At 36.6% G+C, this 17371-nt stretch overlaps 1 protein-coding gene across 1 annotated transcript in view; it reads left to right on the forward strand.

Annotated features, from left to right (window-relative positions):
- The window catches only part of BCKDHB (branched chain keto acid dehydrogenase E1 subunit beta), a 178102-nt gene that overhangs the window by 12632 nt on the left and 148099 nt on the right, over positions 1 to 17371 (forward strand). The window contains exons 2-3 of the mRNA XM_016149613.2: positions 731 to 808; positions 1423 to 1491. Coding sequence (XP_016005099.2) covers positions 731 to 808; positions 1423 to 1491 — 147 coding nt within the window. The remainder of the gene's footprint in view (positions 1 to 730; positions 809 to 1422; positions 1492 to 17371) is intronic.

Consider the following 17371-nt stretch of genomic DNA (forward strand, 5'->3'; position numbering starts at 1 on the left):
CCAGATGAAGGACATGGGCAAAGTCCAGAATCTAACAATAAATAGTTAATATTTATTCAGCATTCTCTGTGTCAGGTATTGTTCTAAGTGCTTTACATGTATTGTTCCATTTAACCCTCCAATAACCCATTTAGGGAGATAGAGGTTGGCTTGCAGGGATTATGACTTGAGCAATAAGATAATAGGAAGGATCGAGTCTGATGTGTTTAGGTGTGGGATTCTGATATTCTCCAAACACCAGCAGTTCTGGGGACTGAAGTTTATCCTTAGCCTTCTTCATTGTTTCATGGCCCGTGACCATTTGCGTTCATTGGCATATTTAACACGCGCCACACTGGTCACGTGCATTCTTTATGGCTAATGTTCCTAACAGCCATCCAGGGCATCTTCCCAGACCACTCTGGTTCCCTTTTCTGAATTTCCCTAGCTTTTATTTATTGTCTACATGCATTTGGTCGCTAGATTATATTCTGTCTTCTTTTTTTATACTTGTTTTTTAATTGTTTATTACATATACATTTTGCCTCATCAACAAGTGTTTTAAAGTGTGTGTTGCTTTTGTATCTTCCATCATCATCTTTAATAATCCAGTAAATTCACATACTATATTTTGTACCTCTCTTTCTACCTTGATTTTAATTAAGTTATAATTAACTGTTAAGAAATGGTTTATTTTTGTGTATTTTATAATGTATGAAATATTACTTTAAAAAAAAATTTATTTTCACAGGACAAACTCAGAAAATGAATCTTTTCCAGGCAGTAACAAGTGCCTTGGATAACTCATTGGCCAAAGATCCTACCGCAGGTAAACTTCCTTTGTGGTTGATTGTGGTAGCAGTGTTACTTCAGAATTGAAGTTTTGCTGGAAATAGTTGTCTGAAGCTCAATGGTTAACATTATATGTATCTGAAATTTATAAAAGACAAGACCAATTAATCAAGGTTAAGTAATGAAATTATGAGATTAATACGTTTGTCTAATTCACTTACTATGAATTCGTTCTCATGTATATCTAACATCATCAAGTTAACTTTTTCCCATAGTACGTATGGTCCTGACAATATATTAATACCTTCTGGATTAATATGTACTAGAAAGAATGGAAAAATACCACTTCATTCAACTATGTATTTATAAAATCAAGATTTAATTCTGTACTTTAGGATAAATACATTGTCATTCAACTTGTAAAATTTTGGGGAATAACTTTATAAGTAAGTTAACCGTTATCTTATCACATTAAATTATTGATATTAAAACAGCTGTCCTGCTATACATTTTGTAAATTTGATAGGCTTTACTGTATGTGTGTGTGTGTTTTCTGATTTAAAATGTAAACATTGAAATTACTTATTTCTCATTGTTATTCTCATTGAAGGATTATTAAATAAAATGTATTCTTTATATATTGTTTTTCAGTAATATTTGGTGAAGATGTTGCCTTTGGTGGAGTCTTTAGATGTACTGTTGGCTTACGAGACAAATATGGTAAGTTAATATCTTTATATAAGAACAGTATTCCTATAGAACTTTTACTTAAAGATCTGAAGAATGCAAAATATGCCTGTTAAATTGTTTGCCATATGCTTATTGTGTGAATATGTTTCTTTTCATTTCTATAGCCACCCACAAAATCCTTTGGCCTTGATTTCTCAAAATGTGCTCTAACTGTAGCATCCCTCAGATCTAGTTCATATTACACATAGTACAGATTCCCAAATAATCTTCATTAAATGAATTGTTTATCATATCATTCATATGTCCAGGAATCTTTGATCTCTTATTGCTGCCTCCCTTAGCCATTTTCAATTCCATTGTCTCTAGTTCTGCAGTGGCCGAAAAAAATGACTCTTGCTGGATATTACTGTTTGACTATTGCTATGGGAACATAGGCCTTTGATTATAGGAATATAACATTCTAAACAAGCTTTCTGCTTCTGTAACCCTGCTTACCCACCTGACATGTGAGTTTATAGGTAGTAAATAGAAGAAAAATAGACCTTAATTTGGGGTCTGTGTACCCCTGGCAGACCCAGTTGGCTGAATAAAGAGTGTATTTCCTATAACTCACTGAGTTCTGGTGGTCCGCGTGTCTTTTGGGGGCTGGCGGCTACAAAAGTTCAAGATTCTGCCTTATTGATCTTTGTGAATAGATTTCATCTTTTATTACCTACATTAGACAGGGTTCTCCAGGGAAATAGAAAGATTGGATATATCTATATCTCCATATGTATGTATATGTATATATGTGTGTGAGTGTGTATATATATGTACACATATATATACACACACACATATATGTATACACACACACATATATATGTATCTATGTCTTGTCAATGTAAGAAATATCCAAACCTTTAGAGAATTTTTATAAAAATTTATTTGAGCCTAAAAGAAGATGCACCTTAAAGCAAGATCTGAACAGATTGAGATAAATGCTTCCAAGAGTAACAGTTTGCAGTTTCTTTTATGTATTTGAAATTAAGATGGGAATATAAGAAAGATTACAAGAAGGTGGGAAGAAGCAATGTGGGGATGGGATTTCGGGGTAGTTAACAAGATTATGTGCTCTCTCGGGGGCTCTGAAAGGGGCCATTTCAAAAGTGTGTTAACCTAGATGCACAGAAACAATAGGCATAGCTTGCTTAAGGCAAAGATAAACCACATAGTAAAGAAGCTACATGCCTGGGGCTTGACAGGGCAGCCTGACCTGCCCAGTTAGGAATTTATGGTCAGATAACCCTGTGAGGTTACTTTCCATAGAACCCCTGTTTTTGTCCGCAGTCTATTTGTATGTATGTGTGTGTGTGTGTGTGTGTGTGTGTGCGTGCATGTGCATATATATACATATACAATATTATATATAAAATATATGTATATATATAAAATATTATATATGTGTGTGTGTGTATATATATATATATATATATATAATATATGATCTATAAAGAGAAAGAGAGTGAGTAAAAAAAAGAGATTTGCTTTTTAAGGAATTGGCTCACACAGTTGTAGGGGCTGACAAGTCTGAAATCCGTAGGGCAAGCCAGCAGACTGGAAACCCAGGCAGGGTTTCTATACTGCAGTCTAAAACTGAATTTTTTCTTGTGTGGGAAACTTCGGTCTTTTCTTTTAAGGCTTTCTTTTAAGCGATTGCATGAGGCCCACCCACATTATGAAGGGTAATTCTCCTAAAGTATACTGTTTTAAATGTTAATCACATCTAAAGAATACCTTCACAGCAATATCTAGACAGGTATTTGACCAAATAACTGAGATCATTGGCAAGCCAAGTTGACACATAAAATGAACCATTGCATTGTCTTTCTACCTGTTTCATCCCATAGCTGATGTGTGTCTATTGCCTGACATGCAGTCGATTTTTGCCTCTTGCTTTTACTCACTTCATTTGACCCAGACTTGAAACTATCAGAATGCATTTTGGTTCATCCCAGCATTTACTCCTGACTTTTTTTTTTTTTTTTTTCACTCCTGACTTTCTATGTAAGGAATGTTTCAAACCTTAATGTGAAGTTTGCCTTGAGGTGCCTTTGACCATTTATTTCTTCTCTTAGTTTAATCTGGCAAAGCAGTTAAATTTAGGGGGAGGAGATGATGTCTACCTTTCTTACCTTTGACACTGCCCTGTAAAGCTGCTGTGTGCTAGTAGAGTTAGAGGTGAAGATCTTTAAGATTTTTTTTTTTAATTGTTGTTTCTCCTTGTTCCACTCTCCTCTGAATCCAAGAAACCATAGCATGTTCCACCTCTCCTACCAGGAGCTCCCAGGTATTTCTTTTCTCTTCTCTTTATAGCAGGTTGATTTCCTGGATCCTGTCCCTTTACTTTTGCTAGCTATCTGTTTCTAATTGCTGTTTAGAATTTGAGAGAGTTGGGCCAGTCTCAAGTGTCTCAAACTGTCTTACTTAGTTTTAGCTAATTTAGAGTTCTATAAACTTTAGATCTTTAAAAAAATGTAAAAACCTTATATATTTGATTTTAAAAGTAATGCATATGCATTGTAGAAAACTTGGAAAATATAGAAAGGCACACAAAATAAAAAATTTCCTGTACTTCCAGAGATAACCTAGAGAAAACCGCTGTACATATCTTGGTATATACACTTCCAGACTGTGTTTGAATGTATTTGTAAATATTAACTAATATTTAAAACAATTATATATATATATTTTTTTCTTAGGTTCTTCATCTCTGCTTACATTGCCCATCTGTTCTTACATGCTGTCTACTTGATCTATTAGAGCCTTTAGCATACTCACAAAAGTTTTAAAATCCTGGCCTGTAATTCCAACACTCTTACAATGTTGAGTTCTGATACATGCTCTGTCTCTTCAAATTGTGTTTTTGCTTTTTGCTATGCCTTGTAATTTTTTCTTGATAGTCAGACATGATACACTGGGTAAAAGGAACTGCTGTTAATTGGCCATTAGGGTGTGTGGTGAGATGTGGGGAAGAGAGGAAGCCGTCTATGATTAGGTCTTATTCTTTTGGTGAGCCTGTGCCTCTGGACTGTGAACTTTACAAGTGTTTCTCAGTTTTTTCTTCCCCCTCAGATGGGACAGGATAGCTAGAGTGGGCTGGAGTTGGATATTTTACCTCCTCCAGTTCAGTTAGCCCTGATTATACTCAGCTGGTCAGGCTTTGGTTAACTAGTTTCACCTGAGGGCAGACCTTAAGCAAGGCGTGCTCTGGTGCATTTCGAAATGGTTCTTGCCTGCTTCTCCTGCTGAAGCCAGATGGAAATGGGAACCTAGTTGAGCTCCTGAAGGTAAGCCCCACACAATTGTGGGGAGGCCCCCTTATTACTGGGTCCCCTGGAGTTTTTAACTCTCAGAGTTGTCTACACTGAGCCTCCAGCAATTCATCATTTGAAGTTCAGGTTTTTGGCTCTGGTTCCTGCAGTGGTTTTAGCTCCTGGGCCTTTGCTCCTGTAAGTCTAGATTCCCTGTGTTCATGTCCAGTCTTGGGGGCAGTGGTTTGCTCTGTGTCTTCCCTGCTCTTATGGGCCAAAGACGATTTTTCGACCTGTTCAGCTTTTTACTTGTTAGGACAAAGTGGCAACTTCTAAGCTCCTTACATGCGGAACTGGAAACCAGAAGTTGAATTATGCTTTTGTAACTTATGTGCTATATGCCATTGAGTCAGCTCCAACTCCTGGTGACCTTATGCACAGGTGATGTGCCCACAATGTCCTGTTCTCAGAAGCCCTGTTCAGCTCCTGTAGATTCATGCCTATGGCTTCTGTTTTGGAGTCAGTCCACCTAATATTTGGTTTTCCCTTTTCTTACTGCCTTCTGTTTTTCCTGGCATTATTGTCTTGTCTGTATCTGGTGTAGTTATGGCACTGAGCAATAGCTTTCGCTCTTCCATCTTGCGTGAGCCAGTATGTGCTTGCATACCATGTGCTTGTTTAAGCTAGTGAGTCTTCTGTTGGCTGCCTGCCCAGGTTCTTATCCATGGTGTTCTTTTTCTTACTGTATCCATTCTGTCTAGGGCATTTCATCCATGTCACCTCTTCTCACATACCAGTGACTTCCAAATTTCTGTCTCCAGCTCAGACCTCTGGCCGGAGCTTCAGATTCCATATATCACTGCACTTCTTTACTTCAGTGTTCCAGTCACTTCAAACTCGGCATTTCCAAACGCATACTTTCATATTTAGCTAAATTCATTATATCCACACCACAGATCCATTGCCTCCCACTACATTTTCAAACCCAATGAATCCGCCACCATCCATTGAAGGCAGAAACCAGGAGATTCTAGTCTCCCCTTTTTTCTCATTCTCCACATCCAGTTAAGTCCCACAATTTTATCTTCATAGTTTGTCTTAAATATGACCTCTTTCTTTCCATCCTCACTGCCCTGGTGTCTCACTTTAGATTCTTAATCATTTCTGCTTGGATAGTTTCATCAGTTTTCTTAGTAATCACCTTCCTTCCAATCCCTCTCCTTGCCGTTTGGATCTCTCTCTTCCATTTGATTAGCTAGTAAACTCCTATTTCATCTTCAGTCATTTCCTCTATAAAGCTCTTCCTGAAGCAGACCCGGGCACTACTTTATCATTGTTCAGATTTTATATTTTTCAAGTTATGTTGTAATTGTCTTTCCACCAAATCTGTGCACCAGATGACTTCTCAAAGGCAACAGATTTTTGAATCATCTGTGCATCCCTAGCTCTTAATACAGTGTCGGGCAGTACTTATTAAGTGAATGTTGTTGAGTGAATTTATCCTTCATTCTCTCACCAAGACAGTGGCCTCTGACCTCAGAAGGGGATTTTCTTATCTCCCATTAGTGATTTTTGGTTGGTCTGATGTTCTTTCTTAAAAAAAAAAAAAGGCTAAAACAAAAAGAAACTATCACTTGAAAAAGTTTACTACTTTTAAAGGACTCCTACAGATTTATGTCTACCTGATTGGGTCGGGGAGTGGGGAAGCTGAGTTAATTAATGGCTTTTTTAGCTTTATTGTCAGCAGCTGCTGTGAATTTTACAACAGTTTCAGAACTAAATTCAAAATTTGAATAATTCCAGGTCGAATCAGTAGGAACAATTAAATCACCACTACTGTATCTAATGAGAGGGAGTGAGCTTTAGTATTCAGGAGTGAAGAATAAAGGAAATGGAAGATAAATATATTACTAAAATTGAACTTTTTGCATATTTAAAAAATAGCATATTCCTTTTAAAGCAATTCTCTGCCCTTTTGAGTATAAACCGGGACTTTTTAGCTATATGAAACATGTCTGCTTAGTGGGTTTTTTTTTGAAGTTAAAAGAATTAGGTAAAAGTTTATATCGATTTAGTGGAATACATTGCATTAAATGACGTAGCGAACACGTCCTTTTGAGAGGGATTGATTGAGTAGCTTTCTGGAGAGAGGTGAGTGTCGAGTGGGAAGGGATCATAGTCAGTCAGTAGGTGGCAGCCTACACTTTGAAATAAGACTGTCCCTGTTGGCGTTGTGTGGATACAGCTGGGCTGTGGAGAAGCGTTTAAAACTCCAGAAGGTAGAATTTGAAGGATTGGGGGTTACTGACATAATACTGTAAAGCTGAATACTACTTAATATATAAAAAAGAAGGAATTGCATAATTAGAGAGACTGCTATATTAAAAAAAAGGGAAATAGAGTTATTTTGTATTCCAGATAATCCAGATGAGTGTGGGTTTATCACCACCACTAAACTGCTTTTCTCCTTTCTAGTCCTTTGAAAGAACAAAATAATAGGAGTGATTTGAAAATTCAAAATAGAATAGTATAATCTCATCAATCCATTGAGTATCACATGGCAGCTTTAAACTTTGTAGGCAAGGAGATCCCTCGATCAGGAGCAGCAGTAGGAACTGGGGACTTCCAGGGAAGCAGGGGATAGAAGAGGGTAGTTGATTTTTGGGGTATGCATGATTTTTATGTTGAATATCAGACATTCTTTTATGTATGTTATGAGACAGATTCCACATGTCATATACAAACTCCGTCCTCACTATTGTCATTCTCAGTGTGATAGAGCATGTACGTGTTTTAGTCAAATAAGACTTTGGTATGTCAGGTTCAGGGTATGTTTTTATTTAAAACTATTCTGTACTGATATGAATGAACATTGCTGAGCTGTGGTTCATAAGGCTATACTTTGGTCCACTCATTGGATAAAACTTAAGTGAGAAAAGGAACAGTGGAGGACTTATGGAATTAGTCTACAGGCCTAAACATCTGCCTTTTCATGGGATTGATGTTTTTCCATTACTGTATTCATTCCTCTACACCGCAAATGTGGCTTGTCGTAGCAACTTGGGAAACTGAATAGAACCACTTCTGTAAACATCATAGAAATTGTATAACCAGACACTTAAATGCACTGAATTCAGGAAGGAAAACTAGGACAGGCGTGTGGAGAAGACGAGTTTTCATCTATAATATGCCAGTATTTGGGAGCTGACTCTGGGCCTCAGTGTCATCATCAGTAAAGCGAAAGGAGAGGACTAGATGGTCCTCATGGACATGTGTAGGCAGTCTTTGTGTTTTTATAGTTTACAAATGGAACACATTTGCTTTGCGCTTTGACTCCCTTTACATTTAGAGATTTTGTAAATGTAACAGTTGCTATATCATCTTAGAACTATGGGAAACCTTAGGTACTTCATTTTTTCTTATGAAGTCCCTTTTCCAGTATAATTTTTAAATGTGGGAACTCTAAGAAAAATCCTTTGGCAAGTCTCTTATACTTTTACATGAGTTATGAAATAGCATCCCTAGAAAGCAACCTTCTGTTTTATGTTCTTGTGCGAGGAAAGGGTTGCTTGGGTGATAATCATCCTCCTGGATTCCGTTGAGGAATAGCAGTCTGTGAAATGGGGTTTGGCTTCTGAGCAGTAGAAACTAATTTTACTGAAGAAAAAACTTCTGACTTAACAGTTTTTTAAGGAAATGGAATACACGGTTTATTCTCCCTATTGAAGTTTATATATTTGACTTCATAGCAGGTTGAATACCAGATATTAAGTGTAAGATTTTGAACTGTTCGAGAAATTTGAGTGAAAACAGGAATTAATAAGATGGGATAAATATTTTTCTAATATGCTTATTAAAAAATATTTTTAAAGGATTGCCAGTAGCTTTAAGAGTTTTTCTTCTTAAAAGTCAGGCACTTTAAATTGCTCCTGTTCCTGTAGGCTCCTTTGTTTTCTAAAAGTACACGTGTGGCGGAACTAGATAAAAGAACATGTTTAATGTGCCCTTCTTTTTACCTCTTCTTTTTTATCCATTTGAAAAAAATGGGATGAAAATATTGATATGTGCTTCATTTATATTAGTTTCCCTTATAAATTGCTTCAATGATCCTTTTGTGAATTTTGCATTCTAAAAAAAAAAAAACGAATTTAGAATGTACTAAAATTAGAATTGGTATAAATGGTCACTGTATTTCAATTTCTCTAAAAGTCAAAATGAGTATCCTTACAGTTGACATATTGACCAGTAGTTTAACAAGTAATATTTAAGAAAATAAGATATTTAATGTATTTTGTGGGATATCAGAATTGGAGGGAAATTGAGGATATATATCTAGTCCAGTGGTTCTCAATTGGTGTTGATTTTGCCTTCCTCGGGACATTTGGCCATGTTTAGGGATATTTTTGGTTGTCACAATCGGCAGTTGCCATTGGCATATAATGGGTACAGGTCAGAGATGTTGACCTATGATGCACATGGCAGCCCTTCCCACCAAATAGACTTATCTGACACAAAATGTCAACAGCACTGGGGCTGAGAAACTTTGATCTACGTGATGTTCTCAACGTGATGTAGAAACTGAAGTTCTGAGAGTTTGGATGTTACCAGGTTGTCCAGTGACAAGTGGATGAGCCAGAGTCTAAGCTCAGGCTTCCGAAAACACAGTGCTGAGCTTTTTGAATTATGTTGTTTTCCTTCTTATTTATAAATGAGCAACTCGTTTATATAAAAGCATGAGAAATATAAGGAATATTTAAGAAATTTTAATAAAGTGTTTTGATTATTCATGGAGTAAGAAGCAGCTAGTTATCAGTAACCTGTATTACACTTGTAAAAAAAAAAAAAACTGTGGTTCTTTTGTGAATAAGTTTAAGGATTAGTGTTTTGGAGTAGTAGCTGCTGCTTTGACTATTTTTTCCCCTTCGTTGATTAAACGATACATGTTAGTACTGCCAACAGGTGTTTTCTCTGACATTTTAAGCATCAGTCAGTGTAATGCCCTGAAGCAAGTTTTTCTTATTTGACAATAGCAGTCTTTTAGAGTTACCAAATGTGAGCACCAGCAGGGTTTTAGGAGATAGGCTAGGGCTAAAGTAGACTAGGAAAAATGTGATTATTGGTTATTATTGTCAGAAAGTATAAAACTGATTCATATATCTTTTTAAACATTACAATTAAGAATTACAAAAATGAAACCATATTTTATTAAGGACAATATATATTGAGAGTAAAAGATCTTTCGTTTACCTTGTCACTGTCAAGTATGACATATATCATATGTCCATTTAATATTAGGTATGATGTTGCCGCATTGGCTTCCCAAATCTCGTGCTGAGTCTTATGAAAATTCTCTTCCCGATTGGTATGTTTAACAGAGGGAAGAACACAAACTTATTTTTCTTCAGTGTTTAGTATTTCTTGAATTAGGATGCATTAGACATACTTAATTGTTTTATTTTGGACAGCTTACTTTAAATTTTTACACATTAAAGCCGATGATTTTTTTAACTTATTTTTTATTTTTTATGTATTCAGAGTAGCTTAGTTGATTGTAATATAATTTTGAATTATAAGGCTTTACTTTTTAGATCCCAGAAATTATCAGGGCTAACGGGGAGCATTGTAACAATTTTTATGTAGATAGTTCAGATTGCTCAATATCTGAATCCCTGAATTCCCCCATCCTCTTTTGTTCATATTTAAGAAATAGATCACAAAGTCCATTAAATTACATGTGAGGATGTTGTTCCTTCCAGAAGTTGCATACCTGATGGCCATAGCAGCTGTCTTGCAGCTTCACGTTGACATTGTGCTCAGGCATTGAGCTGATGTTGTCACCTGAAAACACTTACCTGTTATAGGAGGTTCAAATCTAAATATGCAGGTTATTACAAACTTGATGTTCTGTGCTTTAATTCTAGCTTGTAGTTCCACTGTGTAACACCTTCAATAGTACAGTTATAAAGTCACATAATAATTAAATTCACCAGGAAAAATGATTTTTCCAGTCAAAGTGGAAGTAGCCAGTAAAAACAACCCTGCCTGGAGGACAGCATTAATGTCATTCGCCAGATGTTTGTTAAGCAAGACCTCTGTTAAGTCTTAGAGGATTGGAGAGCACAGTGCTTTGTTTTCTATTCCCATTTAGCGTAGATGAGATTTCTCAGTTGCTTTGATTGGCAGAGGGGATGAGGGATCAATTAGGTAAAGGTTGGCAGATATCATGTGCTAAGGAATCACTTGGGAAACTTGTTGGACAAAAAGTTTTCAGTTTCCTAGTGAGCAGCTATACCCAAAGGCAGCTTTAGCGACAAAGTCTTGATCTTCTCTGGTGGCATCCTGCCACCCGTCTCCACCATTCCCAACACCTGCCCCCCAGGTCCTGTGGCCACCAGCCAGAAGTGGTGGCATCTGGCCAACCTTAAATTAGCCAAAAGATTCTTTTTCTGTAGTTTTGGCTTCTGGACACTCAAGTATCGTTGGTAATAAAGGATTTCTCATCTCAGTTTCTGGGCAGTCTGTTCATTTAACCCTCACTTTTTCCTCTCTTAGTTTCTGCCAGCTTGGAGTCCAGCACAAACAAAGACACTTGTTTCCCAAAAAGGAACACACACAAACACAGCATTACATTTTTAATTAATCTAGAATCTGTAGACACTGAATTTGAGCATTTTTTTTAAAGTGGAGGTTCCTTAAAACTCAAAAGGAAACTTTCACATCACTTGAGAAACATGCTGATTGTTAAAGGAACATATTAAATGGCACAAGCCCATTATATCTATTCAAATCTAAATGAGAAATTGATAGGATAGACAATAAATAGAAAAGTTCCACAGCATTTTAGACAAATTCCTTAGTCCTGTAGGGCAACTCAGTTATTTGCCTGAAGAAAGCACCTTTTCTTTTTGCCCAACACTTTTTCTGTGGTGTTTTTGCCCAAGGACCATTTAGCTTTTAATTACATATATCAGAGAAGGTTAGAACTCTGCTCACAGTGTTTAACTCTTTATACAAAAAGTGAAAAATTAGATATTGTGGCATATAATTATTGCATTAGTTGTGTTCTCTTAAAAGCCTTCATTTATCCCACAGTCTGCTGAAAGTGAATCTGTAGGGGAACGAAAATCTGTTGTGTGCTTCTAACCTACCCTGCTTCTCCTGATTGCTTTCATTGAGTCACATAGTCTCAATGAATCATTTCCTTCATTTAGTTCTTGTCAAATTACCTTTATTCACCCTTATATCTAGTTCGCACTCTTTCTTCAGGCATGGGGCAGAAAACAGATCAGCACTCAGCTTTAGCGTCCATTACACTTAGAGATTTCACTAAAGTAAAATTTCAGTAAAATTTGTTTTCTAGGCTAGGTGATCCTTGGCTGTCAATATTCATTTTACCAAAGGATCAACAGCCAAAGTTACTGCACAATTTTTCACTGTTTAAATTTTCTCATAGCTGGATAGTGCCACTGCTGTCACTTATTTCCATCCCACGTCCCATTTCTCTCAGAATTATCTCCATGTTCCAAGGAATTACAGGATCCAAGAAGAGGTATTGTTCTATTTAAGAGTTGTAATAGGTCCATGACTTTCAGGGGGAGAAAAGCCTAACTAACATATCAGGATTTCCTTGCTCAGTTTGATTTTTGCAGGCCCCGTTCTGGTATTTGTTTCTATTTGTAGTCTCTAGTGGAGTCTTTGTTCAATAACTTGAGTCTTTCCTCCCTAATTTCTGCTGGACTGCTAACGGATTAGGTCCAGTTGTTAGCATGTGATATATTTTCTTCCTTCCAGACTACATGGAACCTATTTTTCTCTTGTGGGTTTCTTTTGTGGCAGCTTTGGCAATTCATTACTGTTTTGCCTTGCTTCTTGATTTCTTGCCATCACTGTGTGTGCAGCCATGAGTGGACTGATGTCCATCCTCTGGAGAACAGACCCCAAAAAGAAAATGAAGAGGCCTCTGTTGATGGTCCAGTGACATATAGATTTATGGTCCCTGCCTTTGCTAACGTTATGGTATCAGGGGTGCTCAAGTTGACTTTAATCTTCATCAATTCTCCCAAACCACTTCATAGATATAAAAACAACAGGCTAGCTATGAAAACGTAAGATTAAGACAAGCTGTCTGGCTTTAGTCTCCAATTAGAATGCTTCTCCTAAGCTCCTCATATGTAGTTATTCTGGAGCTTCTAATGCCTGGCAACTCTATCAGTTTCTATGTGTGGGTCAGTTTTATAGTTTCTGCAGAACTGGAAGGTTGCCACTTAAAATAGCCCTGGGTTCATTCAAGCACGTGATATGCTTGCTAGGCTAGCCACTTGAAGTAATGAAGGGATAATGAAGGCAGTGATGGGCTGAAGTGCCCTCAGTAGAGAAAGGCTGGCATCAACTGTTACCATTTCCACATTGACCAGTGGATGCTAGAAATGGATAATTAATATTAAAGTATCATCTGACAAGTAGAAAAACATCCGTGAATTTGTCTTGGGCTAATGCACTTCTTTAGTATGTCCTGAGATTACTCAGGTTATTTTCCTGGTTATAGAGACCAATTTATTAGACCTACAAGCTTGCTGGAGATGCCATTCTAGGAAAGTGGATGCCTTTCAGGTGTGCGTGTATGTGCATGTTCATATGTAGGATAAATGTTTGCAGTAGGTGTCCAGACAGTGACACCATGATTCACTTCATAGTACTTCTTCTTGGTCATGCTCATATGTTGCAATACTGATGCTTAGGTCTTGACCCAGGGATTGAGTTATGGGTCTGGGGTGTGGCCAGGGTGTTGGAGTTTTAAAAGGTCCCCAGGTGATTCATGTATGCAACCAAGTTTAAGAACTGCTCTAGAAGGTACTAAAATTTTTAAGATGTGGTCCCTGCCTTAAAGGAAATCCCACTACACTTGCTACGCCAAAGCATAATTACATGCTAAGTAAAATAACAGTGTAAGAATGAAATAACAATATTAAACTATGTAAGAAGTGCCCAGTAACTTTGCTTCTTTTATTTAGGCCAAAGTTTAAATGACAGAGGGTGAACTAAACTGTAAGCTGAGAGTTTTCATGGGAAATGGCGTCTGAGACTTGGGGAAAAAGACAATTGAATGTAGACATCTCCTTTTCTTCCCTTTAAAAAACTCCATAGAAATGCCAACGGATCTTTTGTAAAGGCCTAAGTCCACAAGGATGGGGGGAATGGAACTACAGACAACATGAACAAAATGTTGGAAGCTGGAAGGCTTAATAGGGTTGGAAAAGCAGAATCTGGAATGGGCAGTGGGGCAGCCAAAAACCAGCCTAGTTCATGTCACAGAATTACCTGAAGGTTCAGAAATTGGCCACACCAAGTACCTCTGGGAATAGAGGTGAAGATGGGCGGGACTCTAGAATAGAGATTGTGATTAAGTTTAAGAAAGCTTGATTTCTAACTTAATGTTTAATGTTGTGTGTTCTCTTTGGGAAAAAAAGATCTTGCTGATATATGCTTGATAAATAAATAAGGAATTGTTGCTAGTTTTATAAAACTATGTTTGCACAACTTTAACAGAATACAAATAATTTAACATTTAAAGTCAATTAATTTTTATTTTTAAAATGGGTTTATCTAGTATTTTGAATACTGTTGTAGAAGGTGATGAATGACATAATTAAGTTGGTAATTTAAAACATAACTCTGGCCACAGCTTGGGGGAGCTATGAGACTAAAGACAGGGAGACCATGGGTGAGATCGTTACTGAGTCCAGAGGTTCTTAAACTTTAGCATGTATCAGAATCACCTGGAAAGCTTGTCTAATCAGAGATTAGTGGTCTCTACCTCTAAGAGTTTCTGATTCAATAGGTCTGAAGTGGGGCCCAAGGATTGTTCTAACAAGTTTGTGGATCCTGCTGCTGCTGGTCCAAGGATCACAATTTGAGAACCACTGTGTCTATCTGAAAGGTAGTAAGAATCTACACTGGCAGTGGAGGGAAGATGGAGTCAGAAAGGGGTCAGTGACAAGTCAGTCAGGGAGAATTGATAGGACTCGAGATTCTTTGGAAATTGAGGCAAAATGGAGGCTCTAGGGCAGTTTTCAGGAGTTAAATATTGAATAGAAGACTAAAACGTTTCCAATAGGTATGCAGTTAGGAGGCCATTGGTGACTAGCTGACCTAAATAAAAGCAATTTTCATGGAAAAAGTATTGTCACTTCAAGGTAGGAAAGGCTGTGATTAGAAAAACATGGATTAGATTAGAAAAAAAACATGGATTAGATGACTAAAGCTTCCAGGAGTTATGATTATCCTATAATAGTTCATAGAATGTAGATTTAATTATGAAATACTGGATTTACTCTGTACTATTGCCCATCTTAACTGGCCACCTGGGTTGGACCAAACTAGAGGGTTCCATCATGTTATATGCATCATGATACTTTCTGGCTTTCCCCTGACCATTTATTTAAAAGTGAATCTGACATTTAAAAAAAGTTTTTATGTTTGGTTTATTTCAAGTAAAACTCATCTTTCTGCATACATGTGCATTACTTTTACATCAATGTAGAAACTGTTTTCCTTGCATTTTGTTATGTATGGCGACTTTCAAGCTGCGTCTCCCTCTTGGATCCTGCTTATGGACCCTCAGAACAACTCAGATTTAAAGCTTCAGAGTTGTCAAGTTTTGTTGGATTTACCTGGGGTTTTTTCTCACTGCTTTCCCTTCTGTCACTATCACCGTTCATGCCCTCAATATGCCCACTGTTCATTTTGACCTGAATGATTATAATATTTGTCCTAAGAGTCTTTGTTCTCACTCCTCCCTACTCTATACATCTGTGAGATAAAGTCCAGTTTTATTAGCTTAGCATTTAAGATCGTAAGTGAACTAGCTTCAACTTTTCTTTCCATTTCAGTTCTTAACCCCATGTCCTTGGCTGTGTCCACGGTTGTGCCGGAGCTTCTCTGCCCCTCTTACAATTTCTGTTCCTCAGAAAGTCCTCACTCTGCTTCACATTCGACTGTACTTCTACAATCCCAGCACATCTCTCAGCTTTTCCTACCTCGAAGTGATTTCTCTCAGTTCTTGTCTGTTTCCATTGAACACTGTGTCTATAACTCACTGTATTTAGTTTGTCCTAATTTTAATTATATATAAAATTCTCTTTATAGTTCTCATGATGCCCATAATAGTGTCAAATGCAGAAATTGGTTGAATGAATAGAAGAATGGGAAGATAGTTGTCATAACTTAGTGTAAATAAAGTGATGATTCATTTAACTGACTGCATTTTAGTGAATGACTTCTAATGGAATTTTCCAATGCTGCTGTGAGGCTTTAAGGGACTTCTAAGTATAGTCTATCACCTTTGTCGTATCTTTTTTGATTCAAAAAACAAACTTCTTTTGACATAATCAAAAACAAAGAAGTTAAGAAACAAGAAATCTTTTATTTGACTTAATTTTTTTCATTTGTGTCCTAGATATTTAACTGAGCTGAAAGCTATCTTTATTATGCTGCTTATGGCAAGCTTGTTAAGCATCTCTCAGATGACATGTGTGTATAAGTACACATATACACACAGACATGCTTTTATTTTTAATCACTGGAGTGTGAAGTAGAAAAGTGCTCTGTACAAGTAATTAGATTATAGAAGTGATGTGTAGGATTTATTGGTTCTAGTTGACTTTAGAGGAAGAAACATCTAGCATGAGCTTAAGAAATTATGCTATAAATTATAAAAATTATAAAGCATTTCGGATTTATAATCAAATGTTATAATTTAATTTTCAATTTTTTTTTTTTTTTTTTTTTTTGCTGGGTATCAGTCATTTGGGGCATTTAGACTATTACTTTTGGGACAAAATTAAGGATTGTAGTTATGGTTTTTGTGTTTAGCTCTGACTATATGTGGACTTTTAATTTGTTCGTATAGCAGCAGTGAGACTCGGATTTTTTTTAAAAAAGCAGATACAGTGAGTGAATGTTGTTTATTTTCCAGTTAAAACTCATTTTTTTGTTCTCTTGAGCTTTATTTTATTAATAGCTCTTCAATTTGGGCTTAGAATTGGTTTAATGTCAACTTTTTCTTGTTTACAAAGGGGAAAGCTCATTTATTTTGCATGCTTCTTTGTCATGTTTTTCCCTTTGCTTCTGAGAAAAGGGTACCAAACCTATTTAGATAGGAAAGTTTAGGCTATTTATAATGCTAGGCAGGTTAATTTAGATTGACAGCTCGTAATGTCCTCCTTGGTGAATGACGCATGAGGGTTTTAGATGATGTTGGCATGCTGTTTTCACTTATAGTCAGGAATCAGCTGGAGGAATTTGTGTGCTTTGAGCTTTGGTGTTGACGTAGGTACTGGGTACAGATATGTTTTAGGAAACATCTCATTTCCATATAAATGAAAGAAGATTAAAAAAAAATTTAGATGGCTTGCCTTTAAATTCCAGCTGGTATCATGAGGATGATGAAAATATTTCTTTTGACTTTTTGGAAAAACAGCTTTGGTTGTATTCAAGCAAAGTGAAGTCATTACAGGTTTATTCAGAAATGCTTTTTGTATTCACTTTTTTGGGATCTTTTTTCAGTATCAGCTATGTGTACATTTATTTGAAAAAGTACATTTTTAGCATGTATTCTC

This window comes from Rousettus aegyptiacus, unplaced genomic scaffold (assembly GCF_014176215.1).
Source record: "Rousettus aegyptiacus isolate mRouAeg1 unplaced genomic scaffold, mRouAeg1.p scaffold_m13_p_1, whole genome shotgun sequence".
NCBI lineage: Eukaryota > Metazoa > Chordata > Mammalia > Chiroptera > Pteropodidae > Rousettus > Rousettus aegyptiacus.